The sequence below is a fragment of the Vigna radiata genome, chromosome 8, assembly GCF_000741045.1.
Source record: "Vigna radiata var. radiata cultivar VC1973A chromosome 8, Vradiata_ver6, whole genome shotgun sequence".
In the NCBI taxonomy this organism is placed as follows: domain Eukaryota; kingdom Viridiplantae; phylum Streptophyta; class Magnoliopsida; order Fabales; family Fabaceae; genus Vigna; species Vigna radiata.
The window spans coordinates 39,512,319-39,528,387 of record NC_028358.1 but is presented as its reverse complement, the minus strand read 5'-3'; the positions used below and the strand labels follow the sequence as shown (position 1 = coordinate 39,528,387).

Below are 16,069 nucleotides of genomic sequence, written 5' to 3'. Positions count from 1 at the left end.
AACGATCCTTGCCGCCTCCACCGAAACCAGCCGTCGCGTGGTGTGGCGTAAGGCGCCGCCCACACCGTTGCTTACCGCTGAGAGGACCGTCAGCCGTGGCGTTGAATTCTTCCCCTCTTCCCTGTTCTGCTTCTTTGTAGATTGGATAAGAATGAATAAAAACGGGGATTGACGTTGAGTGGTCGAAGGTGATGATGGATGGTACAGCGGCGGATTTTCGTTTCGGTTTAGTTTAGGTGGAGTACTAGCTTGTGTGTGGATGCTGGAAATTGGTCTTTGTTCTTTATTTTAGCTTGGGTTGATTTCACTCTATGGTGGCTTTCTTTCTTAAGGATTCAATTCCTCTGTTGATGATTGGTAATGAACAGAGCCGTAACCAATTTGAGGGGTTGGGGTTTGTCCTTCTTTTTCTTGTAGAGAAACAGTTTGTGGCAAAAATCAAAATTGATGGGGGTGTCTATATGGGTTGTAGGCGTTGACAGATAATAGAGGAATAAGAAGAGCTGAAATAATCTTGGGTTTCGGTTTGTTGGGAAGATGATGTATCTGCAAAGCACAGGTTACTGGAATTTGGGCTACGATGCAGCATATCACTTCGCAGGTTTGGGTTATGCAGGGAGAATGTTTGTCTCTAATGGTTGAAGGTGGTGAAACGCGCTTATGTTGTTGGGATGGAGGAATAACAAAAAGCGCACATAAGCAAATCATATGTATATTGCATGTTCAAGCAGACAAAGTCGTTCAATATAAATGCACATTCAAGTAGACATAACTAGGCATTATCCAATCAAAACCCGAAGCAGATACGCATGTTATCTAACATTTATCACTTGTGAGCGAGGAAGCTAAGGAGAACTTACCTTCGCAGTTTCACAAGAACTTCTCCTTTTGATTATGGTTCCCTCTGCTTGCTTGATTGGAATTTTCCTTTGGTTATCAAATGCTCTTGAAGGCGCAAGAAAGTTGAACAGATGACAATCCAGATGAAGGCAGGTGACCCTCTTTTTGCGCTCCATGAGGTCTCTCTTCTAAGCTGGTAATCGGTGTTAAAGGGGAGTCCTCCATGCTGTCTGGCTGTGATGGTGAGCAGAATCCTGATCAAGGTCTGTGATGGTTTTTGTGTATGATATTTCAAATGCGGTGGTAATTCCTTTAATTCAAGCTTACTTTCTTTCACTTTCTCTTTGGGATCAATTCTTTCAAAACTGACCTCTTCTGTTGAAATTTCCTTTGTTACCTCCAAATCACGAAGACATTCTTCAATCATCTTGTCTTCTTCTTCATTTAAATCTTCACATTCATTAATGAGAGTCCTCTCCAATGCAGATGCATTTCGTATTCTCTTATCTTGCAGCCTACAAAGTTCTTCCACAATGTCTATTTGAAAGCATGACTTTTTATCTTTAGGATATGACATTGCTTGGAAGACATCAAAATTTACCTCTTCATCCTGTACTCTGACCTTCAGCTTACCATTCTCCACATCAATTAAAATTATGGTTGTCTTCATGAAAGGTCTTCCAAGAATCAAAGGCGCATCTCCATTTTCCTCCATCTCCATAACAAAAAAATCTACCGGGAATAAAAATTTATCCACCTTAACTATCACATCTTCAACCACTCCATATGGATATTTAAGAGATCTGTCTGCCGATTGAAGAGTCATCCTTGTCGGCTTCAGTTCTAATCCTCTGATCTTTTTGAACATGGAAAGAGGCATTAGATTAATGCTAGCTCCCAATTCAATCAAAGCTTTCCCCACTTCTAACTCTCCAATGGTGCATGGGATAGTAAAACTCCCTAGATCTTGCAATTTAGGAGGTAATCTCCTTTATATAACTGCACTACAATTTCCTTGCACTTCAATGGTTTCCTTCTCAACATACTTCCTCTTTTACATGAGAAGTTCCTTTAGAAATTTGGCATATGAGGGCATTTGCTGAAGTGCCTCTAAGAACCAAACTTAGAACCTTGCTTGTCCTCAATCAAAAGGTATCTGGCTATAACACAAAAAAATATTTTCACAGACTCAACAAAATCCACAACACTTGCCTAGCTTGAAATGACTAGAAATGTGTAACAAATTAGTCTTCCACTGTGATGCTCATCAAACATTCAATCAATCAAATGCCACAGTTTAAAAGAGATCAATGATCATGGCAGAATGCTTTACTGAATTAAGTAGAACCAATCCTCACCAAAGATAGTGTCTCGCTCTAATGCTCTACTGTATAAGGGTGTGTGTCTATCACTCTACTATCACAATGTCACACAACTCAACTTGCCATTCATTTCAACCAACTTAAACACATTCACAAGCAAGTCAGCATCGCAAGAACTTTCATTGGCTTGTATTGTGGCCGGGCTAAGAAAGAAAAATGGTTTTTTAGGACAACAAAGTACCTTGAGCTAAGAGATCAAACAGTTCAAATCATGCACATCAGTTTCTCTTTTGCTTCACTTCAATTTCAACCACTTTCTGACTTATATCCCAACTTTCTTTCATTCAATTCTTTTTCTTTATCTTTTTCTTTCTTTTTTTTTTCTCATTTTTCTATTTTTGTATTTTTCTCAATACATCCTTACAAAACAAACTCCCCCAACTTTAAACCATTCTCTTGCAGCAAACATGAATAGTCTACTCAGCTCAAGGTAGAGAATTCAGGGGTTTTTCATTAGGTTTGAGGTTCAAAGAGGGAAAACATCTTTCATTAGGGTCCAACAGGTTTGTATTGGCTTCTTTGAGGTAGAAGAAAAACATGGCCTTGATCATGTGTGACAAGCAAGCAAATGATATAAACAAGAGAAACTCAGGCAAAGTCAGTTGTGATCTAAGATGATAGTATTCATAAGAAAAATATAAGGCACAACATCTCACAAGGTTGACTCAAGATTCCACAAACATCAACAAGCAACTGCCATAAATACTGATCGCAATTAAACATAAGGCATTCTCATACATTTCCTGAAGACAACAACACAATTTGAACTAACTTGATCCATCTCAAACATCATTTCAAATTCAAGCATAAGCATCATGGATCAGCATAGTCTATAAAGCCAGATAACTCAACCAAAACATCCAAGTTGGAATGCAAACTGTTCATTAAATCCTAAACTAAAAACTAAATTTCAACCAAGTTCAGCTATTAAACTAGGAAACAAAACAAAAGAAAGCAAAATAAAACAGGTCCTATGAAACTCATGATGTGCTCTATTCATTCATATCTGCATCCTCATCAGCATCATCCTCGTCATCTGCTTCCTCTTGCTCATCATCATCAGNTGCTGCACCATATGAGCTGGCTCCACCTCCCCCGGTAGAATGGGGCTGGTCCCCAGGCCAGGCTACTCGAGAAGCATACTCTTCGGGTGTGATGAAACCAGGGTGAGAAGAGGCAAACACATGACGCATCATTTCAGCTTGAACCAACCCAATCCGGTTGACGGCCTCCAACTTAGCATCAATTAAGGCCAACTTCATGTCAAAAATTTGGTATGGATCAGTGGGGGGGCGAGAGCCATGATGGCTCCTGGGTGACTGGGGTGGTGGGATGACAATGTCTTCTTCATCAAGACAATATTTTTCATAGTAGCACAAATCAATTGCTTTGCGGGGCATTTCAAATGGAGGGGTGGAGACGTCTACTCCTACCAGCTCACACAACTGGGTGATCAATGATGGGTGCCCAAGCGGAGATTTCACATTAGGGGCATGAGTACAAGTGGTGATTTCATTAGCAATGAATCTGCCCAAATTGAAGGATCTCCCAGTGATGATGCAGAATAAAAGAACAGCACGGTTGGCATTGATGTCCGAGACATGGGAGCATGGAGAAATGTTAGCATGAAGCACAGACATCCAAAGCTTGCTCAGTGAGGTGAGGAATGAGCGTTTTATGTGAAGGGGTTGTTGTTGCCTGTTTCTTTGAAATGTGCCCCCAGGAAGACAGAGTGTTTGCTCAATTTCTTCATAATCAATAACACCTGCCTTCAGCTGACTATAATCACACTGATCATCTTCCCCATGCCAAACTGTGTTCAGAAAATTATTGATGGTGCTTGCATCAAAAGGGATGCGTTTACCACGCACATAACTCATGAAGGGGTCAGCATCTTGAGAGTACACCCTAGCATTAGCATAAATTTCCCTAACCACAACAATGTTGGCAGGTGCTTGATAAGTGGCTAGGGTGCCCCAATATCTCCTCCTAATCTCAGCTTGAAATGGTGGTACATCGCTGGGTAACAAGACAACCTTCCTCTCCATAAGCAATTTTCTATTCTGCACAGTGGTAAAGTTCTTTCGGTGCTCTTTGGTGAGGAAAAGATGAGAGTGACTTTGTTCTTTTCTCTGTTTCCCTCTTTCAGAATGAGCAGCAGTAGTTTTGATTCGCTTGGGGCCCGATGAAGATGCCATTTTCTGTAAAAACATATGGAGGACAAAGTTTGCAATTGTAATCAAGCAACATTTAAAGGCATTTGCAACAAGCATTCATTATGGCACAATCATGATTGCACAAGACATAAAACATGATGGAAAAATAGTGGAAAAAAAAAAGAATTAGAAACATGCTGGAACAGGGGATAGTGGAAACAGCAACACAGAGCAAAATGTGCAGGTCCTGGTGTGACCCGCGTGCGCCCGGGCGCCCCCTCAGATATTGGCGCTTGAGCGCGACCTGTGCAGAACGTTCCACAGGTGCCTCGACTTGTCCCCTTCTCCGCTAACCCAATGCTAAATTCATGTACAACAGAAATGTCACCCAGAGAAGGGAAATTAACCCTCAAAAACTCAATTTTAAACAACAAAGAAGAATCAAGCATGCAAGGATTCACGGTGCATTGCAAAAGGGTTCAGTTATTCACAAAGAGTTGAAGCATTAACATGAATGTGCAATGCAAAAAGCAGCCAAGTGTAATACAATGGGAACATGATTCAAGGGAAATTAACCAGCAAAAAGTTTGATGAAATGGGTCTAATGATGAACAGCAAAGCACATGGCACAATTTTGACAAAAATCACAGTCAAAGAACCTTTCAATCCAAAAGAAAAGGAAAACCAAGAAGGTAAATTGGAGTGCGTCAGTGCATACTTGTATTGGCAAGGAAAAGGCGAAACACTGGTGGTGTGAAAGATAAGGCGAAAAGGGCTGTTGTGGTTCTTGGTGTGTTGCAGCAGCCGCAGAGCAAACCCTTCGAGTGGGGAGAGACGAACTAAGCAATGGCTTTGAGTGATAATGGTGAGGTTAATGTTGGGGTGAGGAAGGTTTGGTGTGTAGAGAATGAAAAATGAGGAGAAAAGGGTGTGTTTTGATATCAAATTTAAGTATGAAAATAACGGTTGTTAGACTGTTATCAATCTGTTACACATCTTTGCATATTGACTTCTGTTGTTCATGATTATATCTCTTGCTTAACTAAAATGCTTGATCTGGGAAAGATCTTTGAAAAGTTTTGCAGGAAGAACATTGCTTTGGGAACTTCAAATGAATTTCAACAACTTTGGCAAGCAATGTATTCGACTAGGAAAATAATGCAATCGACTGTTCATAACACGGTTATAAATTCCAATTCTAGAATTTGGTTATTCTTTCATTGATTGTTTATTCTTAATATCTGCTATTATCTCTGATATAAATTGATTTTTACATATCATATTTGAGATAATATTGTGAGATTGTTGATTGTATCATTGTTTGACTAAAACTGTTTGTTATCCTGTCTTTGATACAACTCTGTGCATACTGTTTGTATAATCTATGATACACTACATTGTGCATCTGAACTAGTTTTGATATCTATGCATAATGACAGGGGGAGTATTACATTTTACACGTTTTTTACTCACATGCCTACATTTCAGGGGGCATTATCATTTACATGTGATTAAACATGGGGGAGAGATCATTTTTATGCAATTGAGAGAGCATCAATGCATCTTGTAAATTGCATATATTTTTTTTGTTTTGGTGTATCTCTGTTCGAAATATCAGCAAAATATCTAGAGCATACCCTTTTTGCTAATGCACAAAGGGGATAGATTTATGAATGCTTTATGAAAGGGATAGAATTGTTATTCTATTTCATATTCTGCTTGATATTTGTTGTTGTTTTAATTATGTTACATGTAGAGTACTTGAATGTTCTAACTGTAATATATCTTTTGATTACTCTGTTTTGTATTAGAATGTGCAAACATGGTTGGTTATTAATCATGTTTGTGCATCATCAAAAAAGGGGGAGATTGTTGAGATTGTTGACAACACAATTTCTATATCAATCTAGTTTTTTATGATGACAACACATTGCTTAATAACATGCACATGTTGTTACTGAATTACATGTTCTTGTGGTGATTGATTGTGATATCTGTTGAACATGTTTATGAATTGTGTTACATGTTCCTATGTTGATTGATTGATATATAGCTGGAACGTGTTCATATGCTTTATGTGCTATGTGCAATGCATCATTACAAATGTTTTACTCCACATGTTTCAAAACTGAAAACCACAAGTACTTTCATGAACTTATTATTGTGCGACAAAATAGGCTGAACTCGATTTGTTCAGAGACTTTTGATGATCTAACAATTTCATTTCTGTTTCAGATTGAATTCTTTGAGCTCCAAGAATTCTCCAAGAAGACGATGATGGTCTTTCTTGAAAGAGATTCTTAAGAGAGATTTTCTGCGCACACATTGATTGATCAACATCTGCACAAGAAGGTGTTCTGTGTTTGATCACGTTGAGGCTTGGCATCCTTGAAGACTGCTGAATTGATTTTCTAGCTTGGCATCCGTGAAGACTGCTGGTTTTGGACCTGTTGTGATACAGGGGGATAGTTCATTCTGAGGATTGTTCAGAGTGGTTAGCATATTGCAGAAGAGGGGATTCTTGTTGCATTTCTTGCTGTTGTTATTGCTTATAGTTTGGTTTTGGGTTAGAGAAGAGATTTATATTTTTGGCGTGGAGGTCTTCTATAAATTCCTTGTTGTAAAAACCACAACCATTATAGTGCATTTGCTTCCTGGGTTGGAAGGACACTGGATGTAGGCATTGTTGGCCGAACCAGTATAAATATAGTGTTTGCTTTTCTCTATCCCTACACTTTTTCTTTGCAGTCGACTTTACATATAACACAGTCAACTACGTTTTTCCGCTACATACAAATTTTCATTGCTTACATTTCAAGAAAGTTCAAAAAGTTTCATACTTACTTTTCAAGATTGCCAAAAGAAGTTATTTTTGATACAACACCAATTCATCCCCCCCCCCCTCTTGGTGTAGAAAAGAAGCCTACCTATTTTCCAGCAGAAGGTTGGCTGCATTGTGGTTGTTCAGGACATTGGGCAGTAGGAATCTCTACTATTGATGGAGGTTGGGTGACTTCTGTTTGTTCAGTAGAATGGGCAGTGGGAACCTCTGTTGTTGGAGGTCTTTGTGGACAACCTTTTTTGTTTTGTCCAAGTTCTTCGCACATGCCACCTTTTTTTTCTGTGTCCACCCTTTCTTATTTCACTGTCATTCTTCTTCAACTCCCAATGCTTCAGTCTTCGTTTTTTCTTGGGCCTTCCTGGCATTGTCCTCTTCTTTGGTGGTAATACATCTGAATAGGGTGTAACATCCCAGACACATTGACCATTGATAAAGTAAATAATTGTGTTGTGGGTCTCTTCATAAGTAGACTTCCTAAACTAGTGGCCAATGTAGTCTTCTGCATTTATATTCAAAAATTTCATTGCAGTTATGGCATGAGTACAAGGAATGCTAGTAATTGTCCATTTTCTACATGTGTAGTCCATGTTGTCAACATGCACAACAAATTGTTGTCCAAATTGTGAAATATGTTTGACTTCAAATAATTTTTCTCTTGACCACCTGTAATGAATATAAATTGACAACACAATTAGCTGGATCAATATAAATGCCTAACCATGAATGGAAATAGACTTTATAAAAGTTACCTTGATAACAATATCTAGTTAACCATGACTCCTTTTGAAATATGTTCAAAACCTTAGGGCATATTGAACTTTGATATGATGTCATCTTTGTCCTGTTGGTAGCCCATCTCTTCATAATGTAAACCCTAATGTCTTCTAACATGGTACTAATTAGCTTAGACCTACTATGAACTAGCACACTATTGAAGCCCTCGCACATGTTGTTCACAAAAGTGTCACATTGTGATCTAGAGGTGAATCTAGATCTTGACCAAAACCTCGGATAAGTAAATATAACTTGTCAAGCATTTAAATGTGAATTGTGAGTATATGAAATATTTATAAGACTGAATACATACCTAGGTGGAAGGGCAAGAAAGTATTTAAATGCCTCTAAATTTATGTCTTTCATATTCCTCATTTCAGCCTCTCATTGTTGTGGATATGTGGTTGTTGCTACCCTCCACATTAGATGTTTAAGGTTTTTTCCAGGATATTTTTTTCTGAAGTTTGAAGTGAAATTGTTTTTTTCGTTTATTTGATAAGAGTAGAAAGGTAATTGAGAAAGTCAACTATGTTGATGTGACACCAGCTATCTCAAGTAATAAAAATAGATATTTATTGGTTTTGTAAGTATTATACATCAAAGAAACAATATTAAATACATTTAACAATTTTACTACATCAAGATGTGCCCAAAAGAGGTCACCTACCACCTTAGATTTGTCTACAGATATATCTAGTGGATGTATTTATCACGTTCTAACATCATTAGCAACAGTTATAATTCATTTCTCATTAGTGGATTTTAACCTCTCAACAAACAATGAATGTTTAGTGGATTTTAACCTCTCAACAAAAGAGTGACCAACTAAAGTTTGTGACAATTCATGGTTATAATATCCACATGTTACCTTCAATACCCCTCCTCTCTCCATTAGAAATTGATCTAGCTCTCAATTTAAAAGGACAATTACATTTTTTTATACTAGGTTGAACACCAAATTCGTATTTTTTGTACTTTTCAGCTCTTTCACATTCTATTAATACATATATCTTTCTTTTAGGTTCACCATTAGCTTTATCAAATCTTATAATGACAATCAAAAAACTAAGATCAAAAGCAACCCCTCGAATCCATTGAATTAACTCATTAAGCGTGGGGAAAATCTGATTAGTTGTAAAATTATTTGTGTTATCTCCCTCTCACATTTCATTTATAAAATAAGAGAAATCTGACATGAAGTTGGAATTTACTTAATTTCATAAAACTTAAAGGATAATCTTTCACATTAAACTGTAAACACCTATGACATGACATAAGCAAAAAAGACCTCACTTATCCAATAATAATGGAGATCAAGAAATTCATAAAACAAAGCAACCAAAATAAATTTAAGAAAAAAGAAAAACAAACATAAAAAATATATTTCAATTTTTTAAAAAAACACTACCAGATTTTGAAATTTGGGAGAAATCTTAACTGAATTTTGAAATTCAATAGAAAACTTAACAAGATTTTGAAATATGATAGAAAACGTAAATAGATTTCAAAATTCAGTTACTTCCCAATTTTGAAATATGGTGAATTCCTAAATTCGTTAAGTTTATTAACCAGATTTCGAAATCCAGTGCCCCTCTGAATCGAATTTCAAAATCAAATTTCAAAAATTTAGTTATCACTAAAACTATCTTATGATTTTCAAAATTTCGAAAATACTTTTACAAATCAGATTTCAAAATCTCGTACATGCAAAATATAATAAAAGTAAATACCAAGTTTATATTCTAAAAACAAAAATATATGCAAGAAAAACAAGGTGTGTTTCTATTTCAAACGAAGGTGAAGAAAAATGAAGAAAATTTGATGAAGAAAAATGAAAGAAGCCATTTAAATAAAAATAAAATAAATTAAATGTCGTTGAAAGAAGAAGAAATTTGAAGTTGAAAAAGGAGAAAAGACCATTACTTATGAGTGTGAAAATAACTTAAGGTGTAAGTCCTTGGTAAATATATCACTCCACATAGTAATTACATTTGTAAACAATAATTATTGTTTACCTAATAAATTTAATATATATATATATATATATGGTGTTGTTCCTTCTATTGCCACATTTCTATCTTCTACCTCTCCAATTTTCATCAACTTTTTTTTAATTACATAAATAACTTTTTTTTTAACTTTTTTTACTTTATTTTTTACTTTTTAACCCTATTTAATTAAGGGGTGTTGCTCCTTCCACCACCACCAAGCCTCCGCGCTGTCCTCGTTGCAGTAGTCATCGGACGACGTAGAGTCTCCGCCACCCTCGGAACCATCGTCGCAACCTTCACAGTCATCACCTTTACTATCACATCAACTTCACCACCACCCCAGAAATCTCTTCTCCACCTACCGTATCTCTGCCGAAAAAATCTCTTCTGCCGGCACCAGAGAATTCCCCTCCTCCACCAATGTTGGTTCATCCACCGCCACCACCAACTCCTTCTACTTCTCCAACACCTACCCCTTCTACTTCTCCATCACCTCCCCATTCTCAAATCAATCTTCTCCCCCGCCAAAATGTTCTCTACCTCCTCCATCACCAAGACGTTCAGCTCCACCATCTTCTCCCACACCGTCGCCACGTTCACAACCGTCACCATCACTGCAATCTTACGTTCCTCCTCCACAGTTCCTTCGGCCTTCAACTCCTACTACAATTCCACCTTCATCGGTTTTCCATATTACCTCGCCTCTGCCGCCGCAGGCAACTCCAAAGTCAACACCCCATTCACAACTGCAACCACCACTAGGATTAACACTAGGAATATTACCAACAATACCTCCGATTTTCCATTTGTATGCTCCCCCGAAGAGCAACCTTCCACTAGTTTATTTTTTTATGACTGTGATACTCTGTCGACAGATTGTTGGAATGCTATATCGAAAGTCATTGACGAGCACCTAGACGTGTTGTTTTTATCCTTGCCAGTTGTAGTCTTGATGTCTTGCCTCATATAATAATATCCAGGTGTCAAAAATCATTTTTCCCAAAGATGAAGGATGCAAATATTATACATACTCTATAGTGGATTGCAACCAAAGAAGGTCTAGAAATTGAGAAGGATGCCTTGAAACTGATTGCATCAAGGTCGGATGGATCTATGAGAGATGCTGAGATGACCCTTGAACAAATTTGTTTACTTGGACAGAGAATATCCGTTCCTCTTGTCAGGAATTGGTAGGGCTAATCACTGATGAGAAATTGGTGGATCTGCTTGATTTAGCATTATCTGCAGGCACAATTAACACCGTGAAGAATTTAAGAGTGATAATGGAAACCATTGTGGAGCCATTGGCTTTAATGTCACAACTTGCTACAGTAATTAAAGATATACTTGTTGGGACCTATGATTTCACAAAAGAAAGGCGAAGAAGGAAGTTCTTTCCTAGACAACCATTGTCCAATGAAGACATGGAAAAGTTGCGCCAAGCTCTGAAAACTTTATCTGAGGCTGAGAAGCAACTGAGGATGTCCAATGACAAGCTATCATGCCTAACGGTTGCTCTACTTTAGCTTGCTCCGAACCAGCAATATGTGTTACCAACATCATCTGATAATAGTTTCAACCATAGTCCGTTCACTCTAAAAGATGCAAAAGCGAGAGAAGCCGTTAGACCGAATGGTAATCCTGTTGACATTCCTAACAAAACTAGACGATTATCAATGGATGCTAGAATTGAAAATTTCCATGCCGGAAGTTCAGCAGATGGTCTGGCAAGGGGTCTTGGTTCTGAGAAAAAACGACATAGTGTGTCTAGTTTTACTCCTCAATATACACATTTCCAAGCCACTGATAAGATTAAGATGAATGAGACGCAAATTTTGGATAAAGGGTGGAAAGAAATTGGAGAAATATGGTTAGGAGTGCTTGAGAGAATACAAGTTACTAGTTTGAAAGAGTTTCTATTTAAAGAAGGCAAGATGATCTCTGTTAGTTCTGGGGCAGCTCCAACTGTTCAGCTAATGTTTAGTTCTCATTTGACCAAATATACTGTCGAGAAGTTCACAGGCCAAATCTTATAAGCATTTGAATTTGTCCAAACGGATGTCGAAATCCATTTTACCTCGAATGTTGACATCCACTGACGAATAATTACATCAATTTAGAGTAATACTTATTTTACTTCCATTTATACTGGAGGGCAAAACAGGAATGAAGAGGTGCTAGAAGGTGTCTCTGATGGTGTAGGGAGTAATTGCCGTATATATATATATATATATATATATATATATATATATATATATATATATATATATATATATATATATATATGCCTATTCATTTCACCATACCCAAAATATCTGAACGTTAGCATGTCCACGTCGACATATATTTCAATTCCCACAAAAGACTTCAAGTTTTAGAAGGAAGAAGAAAATATCTGTCTAGAGTGAAAAAGATGAAGGATAGAGTAGTAAATGGATGATGAATAAACCTTATCGGTATGCTCTTTCTTCTTTCTTGCCAATAAATATCACACTCCTCACTCACCTAAACTCTCCCATTCCTTCATAAACCCTACTTCTTCTCCTTTCTTACAAAACCTTATCTGTAACAATGTCTACCTCTGCAACTTCTCTTGCACTCCCAACTCTCACTCTCAGAACACAGCATCCTCTCTCTTCTCCCAAATGCTTCTCTTCTTCTCTCTCCCTCACCCCTAACGCCAAACCCATCTCCATTTCTACCGTTTTCCTCAAACCCACTTTCTCCCTCTCCTCCCGCTTCCTTCCCCGCGTCGCCCTCTCCTCCGACTACGACCAGCAAGAGGACACCTTTGCCGCCGCCCAGGGCTTCTCCCCCGACCTTAAGCTCTTTGTTGGCAACCTTCCGTTCAGTGTTGACAGTGCGCAGCTCGCAGAGCTCTTCGAAAGTGTTGGGATTGTGGAGGTGGTCGAGGTGATGTTTATGTTTCGGTTGCAAATTTGGGTTTTTGAGGGGTTTTACGGTAGCCCTTTGGGCAGAATTGAAATGGGTCGTGACTTGTTTTCTGTTTTGGGCAGGTGATTTATGATAAGACGACTGGGAGAAGCAGGGGGTTTGGGTTTGTGACAATGTCTTCGGTTGAGGAGGTTGAAGCGGCTGTTCAGCAGTTCAATGGATATGTGAGTTTATAGTTTGGCTGTTTTTGATGAAGATGGTTTTTGTTTGAAGGGTTAGCGTATCTCTGGTTCTTTTTAGATTGGTGATGTTGTGAGATATGAGGTTGATAAAATTGATTTATGTTTGGAAGAATTACTTTTTTGTTTGAGTGCTAAAGTGGTGTTAGTTTTTGATTTTCATTGGAGTTGGTAATCAATTTTGCAGTTAANCTATGAAACCAGCCAGACAAACTCTTGGTGGTTCTCAATCCCAGAATCAACTCTATTTACCATTGGCATACAAATTTCACTTAAAATTTGTTTTATTGACTGTAGAACTGATTTTGGTGATTAGAATTGAAACAATGTATTGGTATTGGTTTATGATACAAACAACAATTTGCTTGTAATCCAACAAGCTAGTGGTTAAGGTGACTAACAGCATAACAAAACAGTGTTGTTTGAGATTGAATTTATTTGGTTTGAAATGTGAATGTATTTTTCATTTGTCACCGCCATGTATCTTTGTTCATTTCTTTATCATATCTAAGGAATGAATCTTTTGGTAATTCATAGGAACTGGATGGAAGGGCCCTTAGAGTGAATGCTGGGCCACCCCCTGCTCGGAATGAGAGTTCATCTCGTCTTAGAAGTTCTAACAGAAGTGGTGGTGGAGGTGGTGGAGGTGGTGGTGATTTTTCAGATAATAAAAACAAAGTCCACGTGGGTAATCTTGCTTGGGGTGTTGACCATGTAGCATTGGAGTCATTGTTTCGGGAACAAGGAAATGTCGTGGAAGCAAGGGTAGTCTATGACAGGGACAGTGGACGATCAAGAGGCTTTGGATTTGTGACTTACAGTAGTGCCGATGAAGTCAGCAGTGCAATTGAGTCCTTGGATGGTGTGGTAAGCGTGCTAATCCTGAAGAGTAGTGTGTGTGTGAGATATTTTTAGTTTGCTTTTTCTTCCATATATCATCATTTGTTTAGAAGACTCATAAAAACAAAGTTGTGCCTTTTCTTTTTCGCAATTCACATTTCAAAGTCATATGGGCACGGAATAATTTAGATTTTAGATAAGAAGCGTTTCAGATCAGAGAAGTTAATCTTCCTGCATGCACTTTGTTTGAAAAATCTCCATTTTGGAATTCAAGCAGATATCTCTGTCGTCACAAATGCATGTTGTGAATTTTTGTAGTTACATGTCTAGGAGATTTCATCTTAGTAATAAGTGGGATAGATAGATCCTTTTAAACCATTTTAATAATAGTAGTTGTATAGACCTTTTTCTCATTGGATCATTATCAGTTACATATTTAAACCCAAGACTCTGTTTTGCAGGACTTGAATGGCAGAGCTATACGAGTCTCATTAGCAGACTCGAAGCCCAGGAGGTTTTGAAGATTTAAACTTTCATCCGTATCTAAAAGAGAGGATTTTGGTAATACATGTGCTCTTCTCAATACATGTGTTTCCTGATGCAATAATAACATCTTATGATCATGATATTTCTTACCGCAGTACATTGTCTTGTGATGAATGTTCTAAGCTTCTGATAATGTTTGACATAACAGGTAGTTGGGAGTTTTTACGGATTCAAGAAGTAGAAACTGGCCAATTGTTTGTGGGGATGAAAAATACACCTACATATTGAGACTACGTCTAAACACTGGTAATATCTGACCAGTTTCTTTCTCGAGGAAAGCTCACCCCTGCCTCTTGTACGAATGGAAGTTGAATGTTACAAATTTGGTTGTTCATTTCAAACTGATTTTGTATCACTATTTTTACCATAGAAGTAGATGTCTTAATTATTATTGCTTACCTCGTTTCAACTTCCCTCATAATTTTCTTTTATTTGGATAAGGTCATATAAATATTTGAAGCAAAAGAAGAAAACATGAACTGAAAAAAATGAAACAGGTTAATCTGAGTATGCTAAAATTTAATCTGAATAGCTAAAGAAGAATCCAGATAAATAAGTTGATCAAGCTTTGAACTTTTAAGATGTGAATTCTAAAGGTTTGAAGAGATTTGTGTTTTATTTTACATCATAGAATTAATGTCACCTTTTTCAACATTAAATAGTGAAGAGATGCAACAAGTGGTTTAAACTACTGAGCATAAATTAGCTCATGGGCCTTAATGTTTATTAATAAATGATGTGTACCTAAAGTACTAATAACTCGGTTATATCGAGACACTTTTTCCCTTTAAATTTTGTAAAGCTTTGCTATAAAACAATATATTTTTAGAGACAGGCACTTTCTTACACGTTCTACAAACTGATATGTAATATTTGAATATGGATATGATAAAAAAATCAGTGATACTCGCCCAACAGGAGTAATATATATATATATATATATATATATATATATATATATATATATATATATATATTACATTTATATGCTATAATTTCGTAGTTTAGGTATCAACATCAAAGTTTTTTTTTTTTTATTTATGAAAGCTGAATAATAATAATAATAATAATAATAATAATAAAATTATTATTATTTTAACACTTTCCATTATAATTAGTGTATACGAATTGTATATAATAGACTTGAAACATATAGAATGAATTTTATTTCCTTTTAAGGATTTAGGAATAATATTTACAATCTTGTTTAGAGTTAATAAATCTAGTGTAAAATTTTATGGAAAGAGTCTCCCTTGTAAAATATCAATTAATCTCTATGTGTTTTTATGATATCATGAAACACATATTTCATCATAACATGAAACATAAGATTGAAAATATGATAAGGAACTTCCTAGTCATCATAATATTGCTTCATTTGTTCAATTTCTTAAAATTTCAACTTTTAAAGGGTTACAAAAGTTTGAAGCAGCTAACATGTTTCTTCCTCTTTTAAGTGACACGGTTTCCTTAATGAATACACAATGTTTATGGATCTTCTAAGGATATCAACTTAATTCATATATGTATATGTATACGTATATCTATACGTATATATATATAT

General features: G+C 36.7%; 1 protein-coding gene across 1 annotated transcript; it reads left to right on the top strand.

The window, feature by feature from the left end:
• The first annotated feature begins 12,479 nt into the window (after positions 1–12,479).
• On the top strand, positions 12,480–14,903 carry LOC106772851 (29 kDa ribonucleoprotein A, chloroplastic). The gene is made up of 5 exons (XM_014659464.2): positions 12,480–12,898; positions 13,003–13,104; positions 13,657–13,986; positions 14,421–14,520; positions 14,654–14,903. Exons 1-4 carry the CDS (start codon positions 12,557–12,559, stop codon positions 14,478–14,480), a joined length of 834 nt encoding a protein of 277 aa, XP_014514950.1. The 5' UTR covers positions 12,480–12,556; the 3' UTR covers positions 14,481–14,520; positions 14,654–14,903.
• Positions 14,904–16,069: the final 1,166 nt, after the last annotated feature.